This window comes from Ovis canadensis, chromosome 6 (assembly GCF_042477335.2).
Source record: "Ovis canadensis isolate MfBH-ARS-UI-01 breed Bighorn chromosome 6, ARS-UI_OviCan_v2, whole genome shotgun sequence".
Taxonomy (NCBI): Eukaryota; Metazoa; Chordata; class Mammalia; order Artiodactyla; family Bovidae; genus Ovis; species Ovis canadensis.
In genome coordinates, this window is record NC_091250.1 from 122207907 (window position 1) to 122230261 (window position 22355).

General features: G+C 46.2%; 1 protein-coding gene across 7 annotated transcripts in view; it reads right to left on the reverse strand.

The window, feature by feature from the left end:
* CLNK (cytokine dependent hematopoietic cell linker) overlaps positions 1-22355 on the reverse strand; it is a 223646-nt gene that overhangs the window by 104852 nt on the left and 96439 nt on the right. For 4 of the 7 annotated variants that reach the window (XM_069593264.1, XM_069593260.1, XM_069593261.1 and 1 more), the window contains exons 3-4: positions 22230-22301; positions 7691-7719 (exon numbers count right to left, since the gene is read on the reverse strand). In XM_069593264.1, the coding sequence (XP_069449365.1) occupies positions 7691-7719; positions 22230-22301 (101 nt within the window). The remainder of the gene's footprint in view (positions 1-7690; positions 7720-22229; positions 22302-22355) is intronic. The other 3 variants (XM_069593262.1, XM_069593259.1, XM_069593263.1) reach the window with 1 other exon arrangement.

Here is a 22355-nt window from a genome sequence, read left to right on the forward strand (position 1 = left end):
ATTGAACCCGGGTCTCCTGCATTGTAGGCAGGCGCTTTACTGTCTGAGCCACCAGGGAAACAGAACTACTAAGCTCTGAAGTTTATGCATTATAGACGTTAGTCCTCTCTGATTGATATACCCTGCTCAACTTCTCCATAGCATGTAGGAACAAAGCAAGCCAACGAATATATTACACAGTTGCAGACAATGGTGCTTGCCTGCCCTGGGACAGTGGTGAGACCCCAGGCTCTGATTGCTCCTTAACTCTGTGTATGGTAAATGACAATAAATGACCAGTCTGCTGCAGAAACACCCAGGACATGGAACCAGTGATGGAGCTTCAAGATGAACTTGATCCTCTCCCTTGCTGAGCGAACTTGACTTTGGCACTCTCTCTTGCTGGACCCAGATCCTCACCCTAGTGACTTCCTCCCAATTCTTCCAGGTCTTTGAGTCTCCCTGGGACTGACAGGTAGGTTGGCTTCTCAGAGAGAGAGAGAGGTTTTCTAGAAAGATGAGGAAGCTGCTCAGTAGCTTTCCACATCATCATCCTGAAAGAGTGATGGTGATGCCGTGTCAGTGGAGGGTCCCCCATCACCCACTGGCACCCCACAGCCACAGAGAACTGACTGACTTCTGTGTGCCCCTCAAGGAGACATCTTTTTTTTTTTTTTTTTTTTTACAAAAGACAACATTTCCCTAAAAGTTATTTTTAAGAGGGAAGTGAAGATGAGTATGTGCCATGTAAACTCAGGGGGATTTCCTCACTGGCAGGGGCAATTGCCCCAGACTTTGGTCTTGAACGTGGACATCTCATGACTACAGAAGTGTGGCAAGAGTATCCAATATACCCACCAAGTTTTGGCCCCCTGACCAGTCACATCTTGGTTGCTTTATAAAACAGAATAAAGCAAACTTGAGTCCATGAGCAGACCAACTGCTTTTTACACAAGCTCCCACGGTGGTATTTACTCTGGCCTCAGAAATCTGGGAATTACTGACATAGATACTCCAACTCTCCATGCCGTGGAAGGCGGGCCATCCCAGGTGGCTCAGAGGTAAAGAACCCGCCTGCCAATGCAGGAGATGCGGGTTTGATCCCTGGGTTGGGAAATCCCCTGGAGAAGGGAATGGCAACCCACTCTAGAGTATTCTTGCCTGGAGAATTCTATTCACAGAGAAGTCTGGCAGGCTACACAGTATACAGGGTTGCAAAGAGTCAGACACGACTTAGCGACTAACACTTCAGAGAGACTCAGACTATTTTCACTAATAAACAGGTCCATGAACTTAAGCCCCTGGAGGTGCAAGCTTGCTGCCTGGTCTATGACCCCTTTCCAGGGACAGGGTGGCTGTCCGAGCATCTCAGTGCTGCTACCGAGAGGTGATCACAGGAGAAGGAAATCCTGGGCTGGTCCTGGGAAGAGAGTATGCTTCTCTGGTGTGAGAAGAGAAGCCGAAGTAGGTAAACGCAGAGTCCTCAAACTTTCTGTTTCTCTACAAAGTGAAGTCAGTTCACAGGTCCTTCAGATGACTGTATTCCCAAAGCAGATGTGTTCCCCAAGCAAAATGAGCTTCTGCTTTCATTTCAGTCACAAGGTTTCAGAGAGAGAGACACAGGGGAGAGAGGTATGGTGAGGGCGAGGGCTGTTGTCCAGCCACCCAGTCATGTCCGACCCTTGGCCACGCCATGGACTGCAGCCAGCCAGGCTTCCCAGTCCCTCAGCATCTCCCGAAGTTTGCCCAAGATCATGTCCGTTAAGTCAATGATGCCATCCAGCCATCTCATCCTCTGGCGCCCTCTTCCCCTCTGCCCTCAATCTTTCCCAGCATCAGGGACTTTTCCAGTGAGTCAGCTGTTCGCATCGGATGGCCCAAGTACTGGAACTCACTCATAAATACTGGTAAAAGCAAGAGGCTGGTGAATCCCAACTTCCCGTCACTAAGTGCCCAGAGCCAAGACTGTGTCCCCCACATATTTCCCCTTGCTTCTCTGCATTAGCACCCCTCATGGGTAGCAGGGTCTGTGGCCACCTAGAGCAAGTCCTTATTACATGTCCTTATCATCACTTGGCCATGGGTCCAAGTCTTGGTTGATAGAAGAGATGGAAAATCAACTCACAGTCTCCAGGAGACTTTCTTGAGGAAAATTTTTGTGTGCTGTTCATCCCGTCTTTTCCTTCCCTTCCTCGCTCCTGCAGACATCACTATTTTAGATGATGAGAGTGAGCAAGGCAGGAGGGGCAGGGTTTCTGAGAACTTCAAGGAACAGAGCTGCCAAACAGCCTTGAACTGTGTACCTCTGGACTTGACTTACGTAGAAAATAAACATTTGTCATGTCTAAGCTCCACGATTTCACTTTAAAAGTGTCTTGCTGCCTTAAATTTTGTTCTCAGCTGTGGCATTCTCCATTAACAAACACAGTAGAGCCTCTGATCAAAGGCACGGGCCCATGTTTCCCAGAAGTGTAATGAGGAGGTTCGAATCTTGGCCATGAGACCTCAGGCAAGCCTGGTAGGAATAAGAGCGTGTGCCTACATGCTTAGCCGCTCAGGCGTGTTGGACTCATTGTGACCCTATGGACCGTAGCCCGCCAGGCTCCTCTGTCCATAGCAAGAACACTGGAGTGGGTTGCCATGCCCTCCTCCAGGGGATCTCCTGACCCAGAAGTCGAACCCGACTCTCTTACATCTCTTGCATTGGTAGGAGGGTTCTTTGTCACTAGCTCCACCTGGGAAGCCCAGGAATAAGAGTATCTACCCCAAATAACTGTTGAGAAGCTTAAATAAATAACTCTCCAGCTCAGTGCCCCCCTAAGGAATTGCTGTGTTCTGCATTTCATGTCTTTTCAAGGTCAACTTCAAGACCAAATCTTTTTTCACTCAGTCCAGATCTTTAGATCTTCAGATCTATATTAGGAATTTGTTCATTAGTTAGTGCCCATTTTCAGACAAAATATGTGCCTTTCCAGCATTCAATTGTTTACAAGCACCTGTCAGTTATTCAAAAGGATTCTTCCAGCAGAGCTCCCTTCTGGCCAAGAGGCTCTGAGGGTCAATGACTGAGAAACCGAGGCTGACACTGTTTGGGGCCCAACTTAACACGTGTGCTGTTATGAAGCTGAGTTCTATGCTATTGGCGTCTATGTCTATTGGCGTCTCCACAAGTTCCCTAGTTTCGCTTGGGCCCTGTTTGGCTAATCATGCATCGAAGAGAATAAACTGTGTACCCTACAGCTAAATTAGACAAGTTTATAAAAGCTCTGGCACATACTAGGCACCCCACCTGATAGGTTAATTTCTTTCCATTTTCTCTCATTCTCAGAACTCACTGATATTGGAATTCCATACTCACATCCCAGGTTCTTTCTCCCACATGAGAGTGCCTTTCTCTATTTTTATCTTTTAAAAACTTGAAGGTATTTGGGGATGGAAGGCATCAGCCTGCTCTTCTTCTCGGTCTGTGAAGATGGGGGTCGTTTCCACTCTGCACCCTGGCTGGTCCCAAACTGTAGAACCTCTTCTGTTTGGCATCCATCCATGGCTATGGGGAAAGGCAGGAAGGGACTTCCTAGAGTTGCTTTCAGTCTCTGAGTCAAGGTTTACGATGTTGAATAAATCTTGACTATATGACTTAGATAGTCAAGAGGAGAAGGAAGAAGGAAGAAAGGAGGGAAGCAGGCAGGGAAAGAAAGAATATAAATAGAATATATAGACGTAGGTAATCTATGTACTAGGATGAGATGGATAGATAACACCTCTGACTCAACGGAAATGAACTTGAGCAAACTTTGGGAGATAGTGAAGGACAGGGAAGACTGGTGTGCTGCCTTCCATGGGGCCTCAAAGAGCTGGACACATCTTAGCAACTGAACAGCAATTTTATGTATGTTATATATCTAATACATATTAAATCTCTGTCTATCTATCCATTTATTAATTATCTATCTATCTATCTATCTACCTGCTCAGTCATCTAGCTCTTTTGGCTAGATTTCAGTTTTCAGGGAATGAATTTCAGTTTTATTCACTGAATCATAGTCTCCTGATCTGAAGATTATGATCTGTGAATTTCAAGTCACAAATAGTCTAAACTTGCAGACATAGCTATATGGGAAATGTTACTGGGAGTTGGGAGAACAGGCTCAAGGGTCTCACCAGATAGCTCTGGGAAATTCACTTTTCTAGCTCTTAGTTTCCTCATCTGTAAAGTGTGGTATGAGAATCTCAGACAAGCCAAGACCTGGGAAACTTTCACTTTTATTTCCCTTTTCAAAAACTTGTGGTCAAGATATCTCATTGAATTGTGATGGCATTTTGTATTTTTAAGCGTATTTTAGTGTTCTGATGTTACGTGTGCTTTGATAAGCGCGTTAAGTAGAATTATTATCAATTACAACAAACAGACAAAAACTCGTGGTCAAAGCTGGTTAGAGTATCTGACATATTAAGAAACTGCCTCAGTTGGTTGAATGAATGGATAAATGGATGGATGAATGGTGACAGTTAAACAGGCAGCTGCCTCTTGGTGGAGGCAGACTTGGTAAGTTTCCATCCACCTGTCTATATTTTTTTCTTCAGCCAGTGATTCTCAAAAGACTATCCTAGCACTACCTGAATTAGAATTATCCTTCTCGCCTCACTATAGCTCTGCCAAAGAACAAACCCTGGCATGGGCTTGTGATAAGCATTTTTCGCTGCTGAGATTCTGATACACACTGGATTTTAAAGGCAATTGTAAATCCGTGGGCTTATCAGCCTTGGATGATTGGAATCCTGGCTTGTGTTTATGAAAACTGGGTGGAGAGCTTTTTCCTGCAATTTGATTGTTAACGTTTCAATTTGTTTCTGTTCACCAGCTTCCCCAGCATTATAGGGGAGAAGGAGCCTCTGCTATATTAATACAGATATTGCACTACCTAGAAATGGCCAGCAGGCGGCAGTGGATGCTCACATATTCCTTACCTACCATTTTCTCCCCCTGCCAAGTCTTAAAATTTGTATGAGGGTAAAAAAAAAAAAAAAAAAAAACCACACACACACACAACCTTTAAGATTGATTTTCCTTAGGAAAAACAAAACAAAACAAGTATTCCTGTAAAAATGAAATTTGTTGTCTGTTTAATTGAGTCAACCAACAAACATCTTTATCAGAGTTTTTATTGTATATGGTGACTTAAGGTGGAAGGACGCACTTTCTAAACGGGCTGTCCTCTCCAATATCGATCTTTATTCAGTGAAAGGAGATAATCTCCTGAGTTTATTTTGTGGAAAAACTTGACACTGTTTTCTATGTATCACAAAAGATGTTGGTATTGACAGGTTTTCCAAGTTTGGATATGTGTCTGTCTTCTCCCAGGCCTAGAGAATTTTTTTGTTTTTGATAGATTGTTTTGAGCATAAAAAATATGCTGCTGTAGGAAAATCATAAGATACAGATGAGCAAAAAAGAGAAGTAAAGTCACAATAATATTCCCATACCAAGATATAGTGGTTTAGTCGCTAAGTTGTGTGACCCCATTGTGACCCCATGGACTGTAGCCTGCCAGGCTCCTCTGTTCATGAGATTTTCCAGGCAAGAACACTGGAGTGGGTTGCAGTTTCCTTCTCCAGGGGATCTTCCTGACCCAGGGATAGAACCTGGGTCTCCTGCATGGCAGGCAGTTTCTTTCCCAACTGAGAGATAGCCACTATAAATGTTTAAGTAGAGCAAAATCACTGACACACATACAAGCACACATATACAGACATGATATAAATTATGTGTATATGATCACAATGTGTGTGTGTGTTTTCTTGCCTGCCCTTTCATATAATATCTTGCTATAATATACCCTTCAGTGACTATGCTTCAAGATCATCATTTTTAATGTCTATATAGTATTCTTTCATATAGATGTTCTTTTAATTTCAACTGTATTTTTACCATATTTTCAATAGCTCGCATGATTCAAAATTGCAAGCACCTTTAAACTACCCGGGAATGTTATAAATATCACGGTGATAAACTGTCTTTTATATAAATCTTCACATGCGTCTTTAATTATATCAGCTTTATTCTAGTTCAGTAGACAGGCCATAGTGTGTAAGCTTGCAGAAGCTGGGGTGGTCTGGTTCACTAAGTATTTTTGTTAGGGTGTAGATTCAAGTGCTCTGGGCAAGTCTGGGCAGCTTCATCTCTATCAGCTTTGGAGGCGGGGTTGATTTGTTTCCGTTTCCTTGCTTGTGTCTCTAGAATGCTGTTATTGAAACGGAATCTGTTTGTCAGTTTTCCTCTCCCTTAAGGCAGGTGGAGAACAAGTCCCAAGGGAGAGAATACAGGTCACACTTAACATTCACCGGCCGCCGAATCAGATTAGCAACCTCATTTGAGGCACCATCCCCTTTAGAATTTTCTACAGCCCCTCCGCCGCTGCTCCCCAAACTCTAAGTGGATGGTAGAAGGTGTTGAGAGGTGGCAAGCATGTGGAGAGAATATGCTGGACAACAGAGACTTAGTATGATTTAGGAACAACAGCCTTGAGAGAACGGGAGAAGGAAATGGACACCCGCCCCAGCGTTCTTGCCTGCAGAATCCCACGGGCAGAGGAGCCTGGCGGCCTACAGCCCATGGGGTGGCAAAGAGTTGGACACGACTGAGCGGCTGAGTCAGGGCAACCTCTCTTAGGACCTGACTGAGAAGCTTTTGTAAGAAGGATTAGACCTGGGTGTTCTTTTGTTTCCTATTTATATTCATACTTGCAAAGTTGATTTTGCTTTTTCCTCCTTCTCGCTGCTGTGCGGGGCACATCGGGTGCTGGTTATACTCTCCAACGTATGTTATATGAATATAACACATTATAAGTAGTATATAGAATAATTCATTATATATAATATAATACAATGAATCCTGTGAATTCATTTGTGATGACATCACTCCCAAAGCCTCTATTGCTTCTTTGCACACTCCCTCTGGTCAATTTCTCATTTCCTTTGTTTTTTTTTTTGGCCATGCCTTGTGGCATCTTCGTTCCCTGACTAGAAATGAAACCCAGGCCCTTGGCAGTGGAGGCTTGCAGTCCTAACCACTGGAAAGCCAGGGAATTCCCGATTTCTCTCTTTTTTTTTAAAGTCTCGTTTCAGTCATCATTTCTAGCCACCAGTGTTCTAGGAAATTTTATGGGATTTTCCTTGATATAACAATACTCTAAGATGAATAACTATATATAATACTTTATTCAAACTTTAACAGGGTCTTAACTAAGCGTCTACTAATAGGAACCAGGCCCTTTTAAAAGAGATCTAGGAGAAGCACAAAAAGTGGTTTCTGACTCATTCATTCACCCAACACGTGTTTTAGAAGGAGCCCATTATGTACCGTCTAGCTGAACAAACAATAACGACCGGCCACAAATACTGGCACTCTGGCAGAGTTCTACCCATTTTGCAGATGAGGAAACTGGGGCCAACAGGGATCTGTGCTATATCCAAGGCTACACAGCTAGTAAATGGAGAGCCAGGATCTCCACCTAGCTGGCAGCCTCCAAAGCTGTGGACGTCATAGACTTCCAGCCTGGGAGCAACCAGAGGTTGCTTGAACAGGCCACTAAAGTCGCCTTGAACAGGCCGATAGCTTTATCCAAGGAAAAATGGAGAAGGGTGGAAGGAGGAATAACAGACTCCTGCTGACATTCCCACTGCTTCGGTGCCTGGGGGGGCCCTGACTTACCTGTGGCACTGTCGATTCTGGGCCATGACCTAGGACAGAAAAGAGAACCAAGGTAAGCGTCTGCTGCTTTCAGTTCATTGTCCTCCCCAGAGGAGCAGGTAGTCACCGAAGGCAGGTCGCAAATCAAGTTATAGAGCACTTCCTTTGTGCTTGTGCTGTTCTAGACCCAAAGGAACAGCTCATTACAGAGAATTTAGAAAAATAGAGACGTGCATCTAGGAAAAAAATGGTCAACACCACAGGTAATATTTCAGCGAGGCTCAGGCATATGTGCGCATGTGCGTATGAGGATGCCTGCGTGCATTGTGATATATAGATGCCTAAAAATGATATGAAAGAATATGTAGGCTCCTGCAGATATAGACAACAGACGTGTGAACCCATACTGGAGGGAGGGGAGGGAGGGATGAATTGGGAGATTGGGACTGACATGTATACACTACCATGGGTAAAGTATACTGACCCTGCTATAAAGCACAGGAAGCTCAAACTCAGGGCTTCTTGATGACCTGGAGGAGACGGATGGGGAAGGTGGGAAGGGGGGACCAAGAGGGAGGGGATATATGTATACATACAGCTGATTCCCTTCACTGTACAGAAGAAGCTAACATGACATTGTAAAGCAATTGTACCCCGATAAAAACTGCGTTGTAGATCTTTAACTGTTACTAAAAAACATGCTGTTTATCTCGTGTGTGATTTCTGGAGGAGGAAATTAGGTTCTTGCTCCCTTTTGCAACTGTACATCACGTTACATTGTGGACCCCTGATTGCATTTTGAATCCGATCGCTGAGTATGTCCTTGGAGAGACTCCATCAAGTGCAGTGGAAGTGTCTGACAATGATAATGTGAGCCTTCTTAGCTCCTTGTTTCATATCAGTCACATGCCTTCCGGACGGTTTGCATCAATCTTTCAATCTATATTCTTGTTTAGAGTGAGGGGTGATCATCTCATCACATCTTACCACTGTTAAATCCACGACCATTTAAAACCATTTAAAACAACTTTTCCTTCTTGCTACTTGATTCTTTTTATCTGTTTCACTTCCTTGATGACTAGTGAGGATGAATTGTTATTTATTTTTTCCAAATAGTTTCAGGCCTTTGCATGTCTTCAGTGGTGAAGTTATCTGGGAAGACCAACGAGGTCTTCTTCTGGTCGCCACATTCTCCCTTGGGCAGTGTGCTTTTGGAAGCTCCTCTTCCCTAGATTTCGGGCAATGATCTGAAAGGCCCTGGGGTAATGAAAGCTCTGAAGGATGAGCCTGCTGTGAGCTTAGTTGTTTGTGCCTTTAATAACCCTTGGTCTTTGCAGGGTACCTATCCTCCGAGGCTCTCGAAGTGCGTCACAGGAGCAATTAATTGAGCATCACAACACATGCCGGGTGTAAATATTTATGAGGTCTCGTTGGTGGTGGCTGGGATACCGGGCACAGAAGAGTTAAGCTGGGAGATCATAGTCACCAGGAGATCACAGCCCACGAGTCCCACTTCCAGCTCAGCCTATTGCCCTCTTCTCATAAGGTTCATGCCCCAAAAGATTCTGTGAGGTCGCTACCACTGTTCCAAGTTCATGGAGGAAATGTGGGGTTCACAGGGCTCCATGGCTCATCCCATCCTGCCAAGATTGAAGGAATTGCCACCTGCCTGTGGGACAATGCCCCTCCCCTCCCCGCCCCGATATCCTTGCCACCTACCCTGGCCCTTGCCTGCAGGCGCTGGCCAGTAATGCTTTGGAAGGACTGTGCGCTGCCCTGAGGTACCCTGTGGTTCGCTCTTGGCTCTCTTTCAAGTTGCTCAAGATCCTGCAGAAATTAACAGTAAATCAGCCAGGAAGAAGCAGATCATTTATCTGGGGCCTGAGAGCTCTCTCTTGACACTTTCCACACATGGCCTCTTCCCTGACATCTTGGTCTTTGATTAATGCCACGAAAGGCTCCCCAGAGTCGCAACTCCTGACGTGTGACATGGAGATGATATATTCCTGCGACGGTACAGGCAGCTTGATGCAGGCGTGGCGGGCTGTGGACAGAAGGCAGCGTGTGAGCACAGGCAGGATGTGGTCCTGACCCTGGGACATTGAGAATGAGGCACCCTCTTCCTGGGACTGGAGGAGGAGCTTCAGGTTTTAAATTAAGATTTCTTTCTCTGTCTAATCTTGGCCTCACCCCCATTTTTACTTTATTTTTAAAAATTTATTTATTTACTTATTTCATTTTTGGCTGAGTTGGATCTTTGTCGCTAAGCGAGCGTTTCTGTAGTTGTAGCGAGCGGGGCTTTCACTGTAGTTGCCGTGCCCAGCCTTTTCATTGCGGTAGCTTCTCTTGGTGCACAGCACTGGCTCTAGGCATGTGGACTTCAGTAGCGGCGGCTCCCGGCTCCAGAGCGCAGTCACAGCAGTTGTGGTGTACGGGCTTGGCTGCTCCGTGGCAGGTGGGATCTTCTCAGATTAGGGATCGAACCCGTGTCTCCCACATTGGCCGGTGGATTCTCTCCCACTGAGCCACCAGGGAAGCCCTCGCCCACCCAGTTTTTAGACTCAAAGACCATCAACGTCTGAAAGCACGTTGGAAATAATGTCCAATTTGTGGTTGCAGGTTTCAGATTCTTGGAGGCTGGACAGGTCTTGGGATGCTAAAAAGAGCATATCTGGAGGGAAAAACACCTGTTCAGGCATTGAGCAGGGCTCAGCTCTGGCCTGTGGGCTTTCCCTGCTTTGCAGATGCAACTAAAACTTAGAAGTCACGTGTCTAAAGCGACATGGAAATCCACAGGAATGGCCTTATTATTCACCAGCCGAGGCAACAACTTAGCCCGCCAGGCTCCCTGCCTCTGGAAGCTTCCTCCCAATTGTAAAACCATCTGCAAGTGGTTTATCTGCTGACTCCTCTTGGTGGGGCCCCAAAGCCACGGTGCTCATTCATATGTCATATCCTCCGGGACTGTGCACCCCAGGGTCCTCTGTGCGTCAATGCAAGCCAGATGAATTAGCAGAGGAAGCAGCCAGGCAGGAATGATGTTGTTATTCCAGCTGAGCCCAAAAGCCCAGGGTGGGGGCGGGGTGGGGAGGGGGAGGGAGGCTGCAAGAAGGAGTCTGGGGAGGCATCCTGGACTCCAGGGGTATGTCTGGCTGGAGTGCAGACCACGTCTCAACACCGGGAGCTGACAAGCACTCTGAAAAGGCTCCAGTGTTAACACTCTTCACAGCCTGACAGCCCAGGGTGATTAATGAAGGATGCCGCTCGCAGACTTCCTGGAGATTTGATGCATTCTCTCTGTGCTCAAGCAAGGCCCATGGTTAGCAAGCTGCCTCTTGCCAGGGAGTGACAAGGATACTCCCTGGCTTGCTGTCGTCAACAGCATCCATCACGTGGCCACGTGTGAACAGGCTGCAGCTGAATGGTGTGTCGCTTGGCAGCCGCCCCTCTGCCCTCCCGACCCTTCTGCTCCTTTCGGTATCTGGGCCCCGAGGAAAGCAGCTGTCCCTCTCTATTTCTGCTTGGACAGGCAGGTGTCCACATGGTGGGCAGGGCAGTTCACGGGGTATGGAGTGAACAAAGCTGGCCTCCAGAGGTTGGTGGTTTTCAATATTTAAGGCTCATTACAAATGAAGATGTTTAATTTCTGAGTTAGTTTGAATTTTTAATACTTCTTAATAATTTAAAAGGTTTAATCATTTTTAACTTTTCGAGGGTCCTAGATTAAACTCCCCTGCCTTGCTGCCTGGGAGAGCTGGGTCTGATGGAGTGGGCAGGGTACACGCATGTTGTCTTATCCATGGGAACAAAGTTTGGATGGTGTGTTTTTCCGGTCCCATAGAGACGGGACTTAATCCTGTCTCCAGGGTCAGGCTCCTGGCTTGGAGATTAATTCCTCGTCACCCTCTCGAGTCTGGTGGGCCCCGCTGGGTCTCCCCAGGCACCTGCTGCTGGTCCAGAATGCGGCAGCAAAACCCCTGGGAAGTGGTTGGGGTGATTTCATCCCCTCTCCCAAACCTCCAGGATTAACTGGCTCAGCTCCATACCTCATTGAAAGCTCTGCTTCTGAAATAGAAGGATTACTTTAGAATAAAGTTCTCTGATTTTGGGGAAAATGACTGATCTTTTTAATAGTCACTACCTCTAGTAGCTCTGCTGGTAAAGAATCACCTGCAATGCAAGAGGTCCTGGTTCAATTCCTGGGTCAAGAAGATCTGCTAGAGAAGGGTTAGGCTACCCACTCCAGTATTCTTGGGATTCCCTGGTGGTTTAGCTGGTAAAGACTCCACCTCCAATGTGGGTAGACCTGGATTTGATCCCTGGGTTGGGAAGATCCCCTCTAGTATTCTGGCCTGGAGAATTTCATGGACTGTATAGTCCATGGGGTTGCAAACAGTCAGACATGCCTGAGCAACTTTCACTTTTTAAACTCATTTTAGGAGCTTCCTGGTAGCTCAGTGGTAAAGAAAAAAAATCCTTTAGCCAATGCAGGAGATGCAGGTTTGATCACTGGGTCGGGAAGATCCTCTGGAGAAGAAAATGGCAACCTCCTCCAGTATTCTTGCTTGGAGAATCCCATGGACAGAGGAGCCTTGTGGGCTACAGTCCGTGGGGTCACAAAAGAACTGGACACAATTTAATGAGTAAAAACAACAGCAAAACTCATTTTAAATATAAAACAAAAAGGAGTGAAGGCGGAGGTCAAGTTTCTGAATTCATTCCCTTCTTCCTGCTCTATCTGCAGCATGTCGGGAGCTCATTTCACTCACACTTATTGCAATTCTTGTTGGACAGTATCTTGGTATCAGCATCAGGGCTACGATGGGATATTAGTGCCGCATTTCCCACCTGATGGGCCCAGCCTCTTCTCTCCACCTCCCTGAGGGATGGGCAGGGTTTGCATCAGGGAGACACGCGGGCAGAGGTGTGGAAACGCACAGGGAGCTTGGAGGCAGGGAACCTGAGGGATAAGCTGGAAGGACTGTGTTGACCTCTAGGTGGTGTGTTGCGTCTCAGTGCAGAGGATAAAGGATGCTCAGAGCCGCATCTCAGGAAAGTGACACCAGAGCACACATGTCCGAGTGGAGAGGGAAGGACAGGGGTGTAACAGTTTCAGGAAGAGGTGTGACAGCCTCAGCAGGGTGGGTTTTTATTTTTCTCCAACATGGGCACCCAAACCCTGCTCTGATCAGCTGGCACCTGGAACCCACACTCATATGACCAGAGTGGAGCCCAGCTCCCCTTCTCAAACTTCCTACCCCAGGCCCTTAGCTCCTAAAGGGGAGACCAGGTACCTAACACAGTGCCTGGAATGCGGCTTATGCACACAAGCATGTTGTTGAATGAGCACAGAGGAGGGAAGGGGCGAGTGGATGATGGCGAGGCAGGCGGCAGGGAAACACAGGTGAGAGAACAACCCCGGAGTGAGACAGCCTCGAGCCCCACCACAGCCCATGTCTGGGTTCACACCCACACTCGGCCTCCCTCAGAGAGGTCTGCAGGGTGTCTACCACGTAGGAACCTGGTCCATGGGTGGGCATGCAAGTCCCCCCTGGGGACTGGTTCCAGTTTTCATTACAAATTTGACTTTGGAGAATAAGGAATGACTCCTTATTCCTTTGAAACAGATGAAATTCACACCAAGGTGGAATCAGATCAAGTCTCGTATTTAATAAGTGAATAATGGTTCCTTCCTTTTTGGGGGAAGGTGATGGAAATGTTCTTTTAAAAATGGAAGTATAATTGATTTACAATGATCCAGGTGTACAGCAAGAGGCTTCATTTATATATATATATATATATATATATATATATATATATATATATATATATTCTTTTCCAGACTCTTTTCCACTATAGGTTATTATAAGATATTGAGTATAGTTCCCAGTGCTATATAGTAGGTCGTATTGTTAATCTACATATATCTGCTAATACCCATTTCCCAATTCATCCCCCCTCCCTTTCTTCTTAGTGGGGCTTCCCCGGTGCCTCAGATGGTAAAGAATCCACCTACAATGCTTGAGACCCATGTTTGACCCCTGAGTCAGGAAGATCCCTTGGAGAAGGGAATGACTACCCACTCCTGTATTCTTGCCTGGAAAATTCCATGGACAGAGGAGCCTGGCGGGCTATAGTCCATGGTGTCTCAAAAGAGTCAGACATGACGGAGCAACTAACACTACCCCCTTGGTAAACATAAGTTTGTTTTGCACATCTGTGAGTCTATTTCTGTTTCATAAATAAGTTCACTGTATCATTTTTTTCAGATCCCACATATTAGTCAATATCATATAATATTTGTCCTTCTCCATCTGACTTAGTTCACTTAATACAATAATCTCCAGCTTCATCCATGTTGCTGCGAATGCATTGCTTCATTCTTTTTTATGACTAAGTGATATTCCATTCTGGGTATATATCACATCTTCTTTATCCATTCATCTGTGGATGGACACGTAGGTCGCTTCCAAGTCTTGGCTGTTGTGAATAGTAAGTAGTGCTGCAGTGAACTTTGCGGTGGATGTATCTTTTTGAAATAGAGTTTTTGTCTTTTCTGGTTGTATGCCCAGGAGTAGGATTTCTGGATCATATGGTAGCTCTATTTTAAGTTTTTAAGGAACCTCCACACTGTTCTCCATAGTGGCTGCACCAATTTACATTCCCACCAACAGCATAGGAGGATTATGGATTCATATTTTTGTGAAAGATATCCTTGACTAGGCCTAAGAATCTTCTCTTTTCTATTTTGTTTTTACGGAGAAATATTTGGGAGGATGCAACTCCCTGAAGTGATCCTGAGAAAGACACCACCAGGGTTTGATCTCATTCTGAACCATGAAACGCTCATACCCCCCACCACGCTCTTGGCTGGGGCCAGCCTAGTCTGACTCTCACCTCCTCGGCCTCCTACCCTACCAGGGTCCCAGAGCCTTCCCTCCCCTGAGCTTCTATGTCAGCCCTTCCAGCTCTAATTGTACACTTCGTGTAGCTCAAAGCAGTGTATACTTATTAACTTCTTACATAAATCTCATATTAAATTACACTTTTCCTTCTTTCCTCAACTAGACTGTAAGTTTTTGGGGACAGAAAGCATGTCCTGTGAGCTACAATCTCTTCCATATATGTTATCTAAGCTCCTGACAAATATTGAAAGAGGAAAACAAATTCATTTGGCAGTTTGATGGTCATACAGCAGACGAGTGAGCGGTGCAGAGCAAGGTGCTTTGCCAGGACGACTTTAGCTCCTGTGGGCAGAGCAACACCCAGATCTACTGTCCCCTCCACCCTCCACATGCTCTCTGTCCCTCTCCTGTTTGTTCTGCCATCTCTCCCTGTTTCTCTCTCTCTTTTTCGGCTGTGCAGCCTCGCTTGTGGGATCTCAGTTCCTCGACCAGGGATAGAACCTAGGCCCTCGGCAGCAAAAGTGCCAAGTCCTAACCACTGAACTGCCAGGCAGTTCCCTTCTCTTTCTTTTCGTTTTTTCATCCTTCTTGCTCTGTGAAAAGTTTCTTTTATCACCTATTTCAGGATCCAGTCTCTGCCAGGTGCTGGGAGGAGTACAAGCTCATAGCATCCTGGGGTATCCTGACTTTATCTACTTCCTTCTCACTCTTCTTATTCCCTTCAGCCGTGTGTATTGAGCATCTTCCACATAGGAGCTTACGCAGGAGCTCCTTGCAGAACACCACAGAGAGCTGGCGGGACAGCACGCTCTCCCGTGCATCCTCTGAAAGCACCTGGCACCCTCCGTAAAGCTCTCAGCTTGGGGGAATCTTTAGGAAGGACACTTTCTGCACAGTGAGGGGACCAGAGGGAACAGAAGTGATTCTTAACATCTCTCTCAGCGCCGCAGATCCTCAGAGCGGCTGAAGAACAGGAAGGGCAAAACCAGGGAAGCCAAGTGCAGACCTACTGCAGTGGCCGCCCACCCCGAGCTGAGCTGTGATCTCAGGGGTGCCTGGCAAGGACCGGCAGGGGGCCTCCCAGTGCACTGAATAGAACAGGGAAGCCGTCTCCCTGAGGACCGGAGGACCGGCCTCCTGGGACCTGAGAATTGACAGCCAGCTCCACCTGGTCCCCTGGAGTGAGCTATTGCTGCAGGTATTAATTGGAGAAGGCAATGGCAACCCACTCCAGTACTCTTGCCTGGAAAATCCCATGGATGGAGGAGCCTGGTAGGTTGTAGTCCATGAGGTCGCTGAGGGTTGGACACGACTGAGCGACTTCACTTTCACTTTTCACTTTCATGCACTGGAGAAGACAATGCCAACCCACTCCAGTGTTCTTGCCTGGAGAATCCCAGGGACGGGGGAGCCTGGTGGGCTGCCGTCTATGGGGTGGCACAGAGTCGGACACGACTGAAGCGACTTAGCAGCAGCAGCAGGTATTAATGGCAGGAGAGAAAAATCTCTAGACAATGAAGTGATGCGTTGGGCAGAGTATGAATGTGGGAAACGTGAGCGATGCTGTTAGGAATGGCCTCGTCAGGAATGGGGACGGAAACAGAGCCCTGCACTTGGAGTGTGAACCTTGGCTTCGCTTCTCCCTAGAAAGTGGGCTTGAGAAAGCCCTCTGGCTCCCGAGCCTGACCACCTCCCGAGCTCACGGGGCCCGAGTCTGCTTCAGTCCCCGCATGCGGCACAGTGGCCCGTGTTCTGTTACAAGTGATCTCTCACAGGTGAGGACAGCATTCTCTCCCATTTCCCCCCCACCCTCCTGCACCCGTCTTATATCTTCTTCTTTCCATCTCATTTACCTAGTTGAGAGGGCTGAGCCCAGAGGCCTCTTACTCCAGCTCCAAAGCTTGCACTCTTGGTAACAATGTTTGATGCTGAGGTTCTCAAACGTGCCCAGCAATCATCATCACTGGGAGGCCTTGTTTAATCCAGGTGCTCAGACTCTAAAACCCAAGTGTCTGATTCAGCGGTGGGGCTGAGGGCCTACACTTCCAAGCAGTTCCCAGATATGCTGATACTGCTGGTCCAGGGACCAGCTCTAAGAATCGCCGCTAGGAATCTTCGTGATTGGGGATGTCCTTCTCAGGACATGTCCGCTCGAAGAATCGCTGCTGGAGTCTTCGTGATGTGGGTGTGGATGCCCTTTCTCAGGACATGTGCTCCTTCTTCATAGTGGAGTCTTGACAGGGGTAGGTTTGAGACTCATAGGAACAGAAAACTTAGAACCCAGAACAGGCCCTGGATTTGAAGTCAGACTCTGAATCCAGATCCAGCTCTTACTAGTCACCGGCTCTGTGGCTGTGACCGAGACGCGGTGCCTCTCTCGGGCTTTCTTTCCTCATCTGTTAAATGGGAATGATCACAGTGGGTTGGCAAAAAGTTCATTGGGGTTTTTCTGTGACATCTTCCCAAGCTTTCTGGCCAACTCGATACCTGTTTCAGAGGATTAAATGCTGAGGTTTCTTTTATGGAGAGTCTGGCACTTGTTAGGCATTCAGCTATTGATTCAAGTTTGGACTCCATTGGAGAACATTAGTGACGCTGCTTCTGTTTCTGCCCACATGGGGGAGTGGTGGGTGTTGAGGACTCCACCAGGTAGATTCCATGGGCTGTTCTAAAAAACATTTGTCTCAGTCTTGTGGACGGGTCATGGGTAATGGACAGGTATGTGATCTGGTGTTTTTCTTGGATAGTCTCCTGGGCGGTATCACCTTTGTGAAACCCCAGCACCGAGCTTTGCATTTTACCTTGCATGTTACCAGGAGGTCCGTGCATGTTTGAGTTTGGGGCGGGTGGGGGAGGACAGCCCTTCTGTACCTGTCGCTGGAGTTGACCCCTACACCTAACTGAGGGATGGCAGTCATGAGGTCAGTGACGCAGAGCCAGGGTTGCTTCAGAGATTGATAATATTTATCCTCCTCAGGCCTATTGTTTGCTATACACCTCAGCCTCAGGGAAGTTATTCGCTATCTCCAGCCTGTGTTCTTCTCTTAGTGAGAATGTGACTGCTAGGCTGCAGTGAGACACTACCTATTGAGATTTTTTATTCTCATTTTTTAAAACTGGAGTATAATTGATTTACAGTTACTGGCAAGGACTCATTGCTTAGTCAGTGAAGAGTCTCCCTGCATTGCAGGAGACCTGGGTTTGATCCCTGGGCCTGGAAGATCCTCTGGAGAAGGAAATGGCAACCCACTCCAGTATTCTTGCCTGGAGAACCCCATGGACAGAGGGGCCTGGCAGGCTATAGTCTATGGGGTTGCAGAGTTGGACACGACTTAGCGACTAAAGCACCAACCACCACCACTGAGTCAGTTATACACATATATACATCCAATCTCTTTTTAAGATTCTGCTCCTGTATAGGCCATTACAGAGTACTGAGTAGAGTTCCCTGTGCTAAACAGTAGGTCCTTATTAGCTATCTCTGGTCCCTCTGCCTTTTCTAAAACCAGCTTGAACATCAGAAAGTTCACGGTTCACGTATTGCTGAAGCCTGGCTTGGGGAATTTTGAGCATTACTTTACTAGCACGTGAGATGAGTGCAATTGTGCAGTAGTTTGAGCATTCTTTGGCATTGCCTTCCTGATTTGCCTCTTGAGAAATCTGTATGCAGGTCAGGAAGCAACAGTTAGAACTGAACATGGAACAACAGACTGGTTCCAAATAGGAAAAGGAATACGTCAAGGCTGTATATTGTCACCCTGCTTATTTAATTTCTATGCAGAGTACATCATGTGAAACGCTGGACTGGAAGAAACACAAGCTGGAATCAAGATTGCCGGGAGAAATATCAATAACCTCAGATATGCAGATGACACCACCCTTATAGCAGAAAGTGAAAAGGAACTAAAAAGCCTCTTGATGAAAGTGAAAGTGGAGAGTGAAAAAGTTGGCTTAAAGCTCAACATTCAGAAAATGAAGATCATGGCATCTGGTCCCATCACTTCATGGGAAATAGATGGGGAAACAGTGGAAACAGTGTCAGACTTTATTTTTTTGGACTCCAAAATCACTGCAGATGGTGACTGCAGCCATGAAATTAAAAGATGCTTACTCCTTGGAAGAAAAGTTATGACCAACCTAGACAGCATATTCAAAAGCAGAGACATTACTTTGCCAACAAAGGTCTGTCTAGTCAAGGCTATGGTTTTTCTTGTGGTCATGTATGGATGTGAGAGTTGGACTGTGAAGAAAGCTGAGCACCGAAGAACTGATGCTTTTGAAGTGTGGTGTTGGAGAAGACTCTTGAGAGTCCTTTGGACTGCAAGGAGATCCAACCAGTCCATTCTGAAGGAGATCAGCCCTGGGATTTCTTTGGAAGGAATGATGCAAAAGCTGAAGCTCCAGTACTTTGGCTGCCTCATGGGAAGAGTTGACTCATTGGAAAAGACCCTGATGCTGGGAGGGATTGGGGGCAGGAGGAGAAGGGGACAACAGAGGATGAGATGGCTGGATGGCATCACTGACTCGATGGACGTGAATCTGAGTAAACTCCAGGAGTTGGTGATGGACAGGGAGGCCTGGCGTGCTGCGATTCATGGGGTTGCAAAGAGTCGGACATGACTGAGTGACTGAGCTGAACTGAACTATCAGCTATCTGTTTATATATGTGCCGTGAGTGCCATGCTAAGTTGTTTCAGTCGTGTATGACTCTTTGAGACGCTATGGACTGTAGCCCGCCAGGCTCCTCTGTCCATGGGATTCTCCAGGCAAGAATCCTGGAGTGGGTTGCCATGCCCTCCTTCAGGGGCTCTTCCCAATCCAGGGATCAAACCCAGGTCTCTTAGGTCTCCTGCACTGGCAGGCAGGTTCTTTACCACTAGCACCGCCTAGAAAGCCCCTATTTATGTATAGTAGTGTGTATATGTCAATCCCAATCTCCCAGTTTATCTCCCCTCTTTTCCCCTTGGTAACCACTAGCGTGTTTTCTACATCTGTGGCTCGATTTCTGTTTTACAAATAGGTTCATTTGTGCCAGTTTTTTAGATTCCACTTACAAGCGATTTCATATGATATTTACCTTTCTCGGCATATAAGCTCTTAAAATAGCACCTAGCCCGTGGCAAGCACTCAGCACCTGTTGGCCTTTGTTATTTATTGAGAACCTACTGTGTTCCAGGCGTGCTGCAGAGGTCAGGCATTTATTCCCCAAACACAAGCACTTCCTTATATCCGGGGGATTGATGGTGGGTAAGACGGTGTGCTCTTGCTTTTCTTTTCTTTTTTTTCATGTTGCTTGTGGGATCTTATTTCCCCAGCCATGGACTGAACTGGGCCCTCAGCAGTGAAAGTGTGGGAGTTCTAAGCACCTGACTGCCAGTTAATTCAGTCTGCTCTTGTTTCCAAGTACCATTTCTAAAAGAAGCAAGGCATTGGAATGGGGCTTGTCCGAGTGAGGCCACTCAGCTGGGGAGCAGAGCCTATTCTGTCTTTTGGTCCTGCCCATGTGGGGTGCTGCCCTTACTGCTTCATCACCAGACGCTGATAATTATCACTTGAGAGGAGAATGAAAGCATCCATTTACTAGTTCTGAAAGTATGGTGGTAGATCCAAATCTGTAGTTTTTAGACATTTTGATTTGATTTGTAGATCTCAGATACTAATTTATATTCATATAATACTTTCATTATAAAATATGTAGTGGTGCAAAGATTTGTATGTATATAGGAGTTTTTTTTTTTTTAAATTTGGGTTTATAAATGGTTTGGAACAGGTTGCAGAAACATCGTCTGTTGCTCTTTTTAATATATCTCGAGCATGCTATGACACATCCTGAAATAATTTGCTTCGGAAAAAAGCACTGCTCTCTCTCTTTTGCAGATGTAACTGTAAATATTACTTTGAGGTATGTAATTGCTGCAACCGTCTCCATTTGAAGGAAGACTTCTAACCTGTCCATCTCCCATCTCTTGCTATTATCAAGAAATCAGAAATATTGACTTAAAAGGCATTATTCAAATGTGTTGAATGTAAACACTGAAGAAGTCTGAGAACAGCCACAAATTTTCCTTTGCTTAATGCAGCCTTGAAAATATTTCAAGTATTCTGTTTTACAGGCATGCATTCACTCTGCTTAGGGAAAATATTACTTCAAGCACATCTTAACATGCCAAGAACGCTTCTGGTGCCTGGCACTTAGTAGGAACTGAACGGATGGTTGAAGGTTGACTTGAGTTGAAGTTTGCTAGGATGCAAGTCTTGCTATGCCACCTGGAAACTCTTGGGTTCCTTTAGGCATACAGACAGCTCTGGCAGGATTTGGTGAGGGACTCTGGCTAGGGGCAGGCAGGCCTACAACCCTTCTGGGCAGCGGGGCATTGCTCAGAATCAGACCTGGCTCAACGCAGAGCTAGAGCTGGCTTCACAATTGGTCCCTTGTCACTCATTTCATCGAGTGGCCCTCCTTCTGAGCTCTCAGACTTGGCTGCGAGCCCCTTGGAGACAGGACTCTGCCTCTCATTTCAGCATTTTCAAGAGCCTGTCCTAATGCCATAATTGCTCATAAATGTTTCGCTCAACTGAAAGAAAAAGGAAAGAAACTAAGTGGGCACATGGCTCCCTCTAGTCTCCTCACTTCTGAGACCTGGCTGTGAACTCATGGCCGGATCCTCCCATGATTCATCACTTAAATCATTCAGCAGCTGAAGGATGCAAGCTTTCCCCTCAAAGGCTGTCTCCTGGGCTGTTTAGAGACCAGGGTGGGTGGTGGAAATAGCCCTGGTCTGAAATGCTATGGATGACTGGGCGGTGCTTTTTAAAAATTTTTAATTTTTTTATTGGCTGTTTTACCTTACACATAATCTTTGAATTTTTTTTAATGGAAGTATAGTTGAATTACAATGTTTGTAAATTACTGCTGTACAACAAAGTGAGTCAGTTATATATGTGTGTGTGTGTGTGTGTGTGTGTGTATGTGTGTGTGTGTGTGTGTGTGTGTGTAGGGGGGTTCCCACGTAGCTCTAGTGGTAAAGAACTCGCCTGCCAATGAAGATGTAAGACATGTGGTTTCGACCCCTGGGTTGGGAAGATCCCCTGGAGTAGGAAATGGCAACCCACTCCAGTATTCTTGCCAGGAGAATCCATATGGACAGAGAAGTCTGGTGGGCTACAGTCTATGGGGCCACAAAGAGTCAGACATGACTGAAGTGACTTATCACATACTCATGCATATATATATATATATATATATACATATATATATAAAATATATATATATATAATTCTTTTTTATATTCCTTTCCATTATGGCTTATCACAGGATAGTGACTCTACTTCCTTGTGCTGTACAGTGGGACCTTGTCTATCCATCCTATATATAATAGCTTACCTCTGCTAACCCCAGCTCCCACTGCATCCCTCTCCCATAACCAACACTTGCATCACGCACGTACTGGCAGCCTGGAAGTTCAACCTACGTCAAGTCCCTTCTTGTTCTAGATCTCGGTCTCCCTGTGACGTCTAAGATCACTGAGAGCAATATGTGTCTATCCCATTAACGATATGTGTGTGTGTGTGTGTGTGTGTGCGCGCTGGTCAGCTCACTTGCCACAGCATCAAAAGTTTCACTCCTTTATTCATGAACAAAGAAATAGTCTGACCTATTTTTCGGCAGAGCGAAGTTCTGGAATTTCAAATCACTGGATCCTTCTTTGGCTATTTTTCTATTGCCCCTGTGATGAAAGAAAATAGATTATCGTCAGGAAATAGCAAGAAGTGAGGGGAAA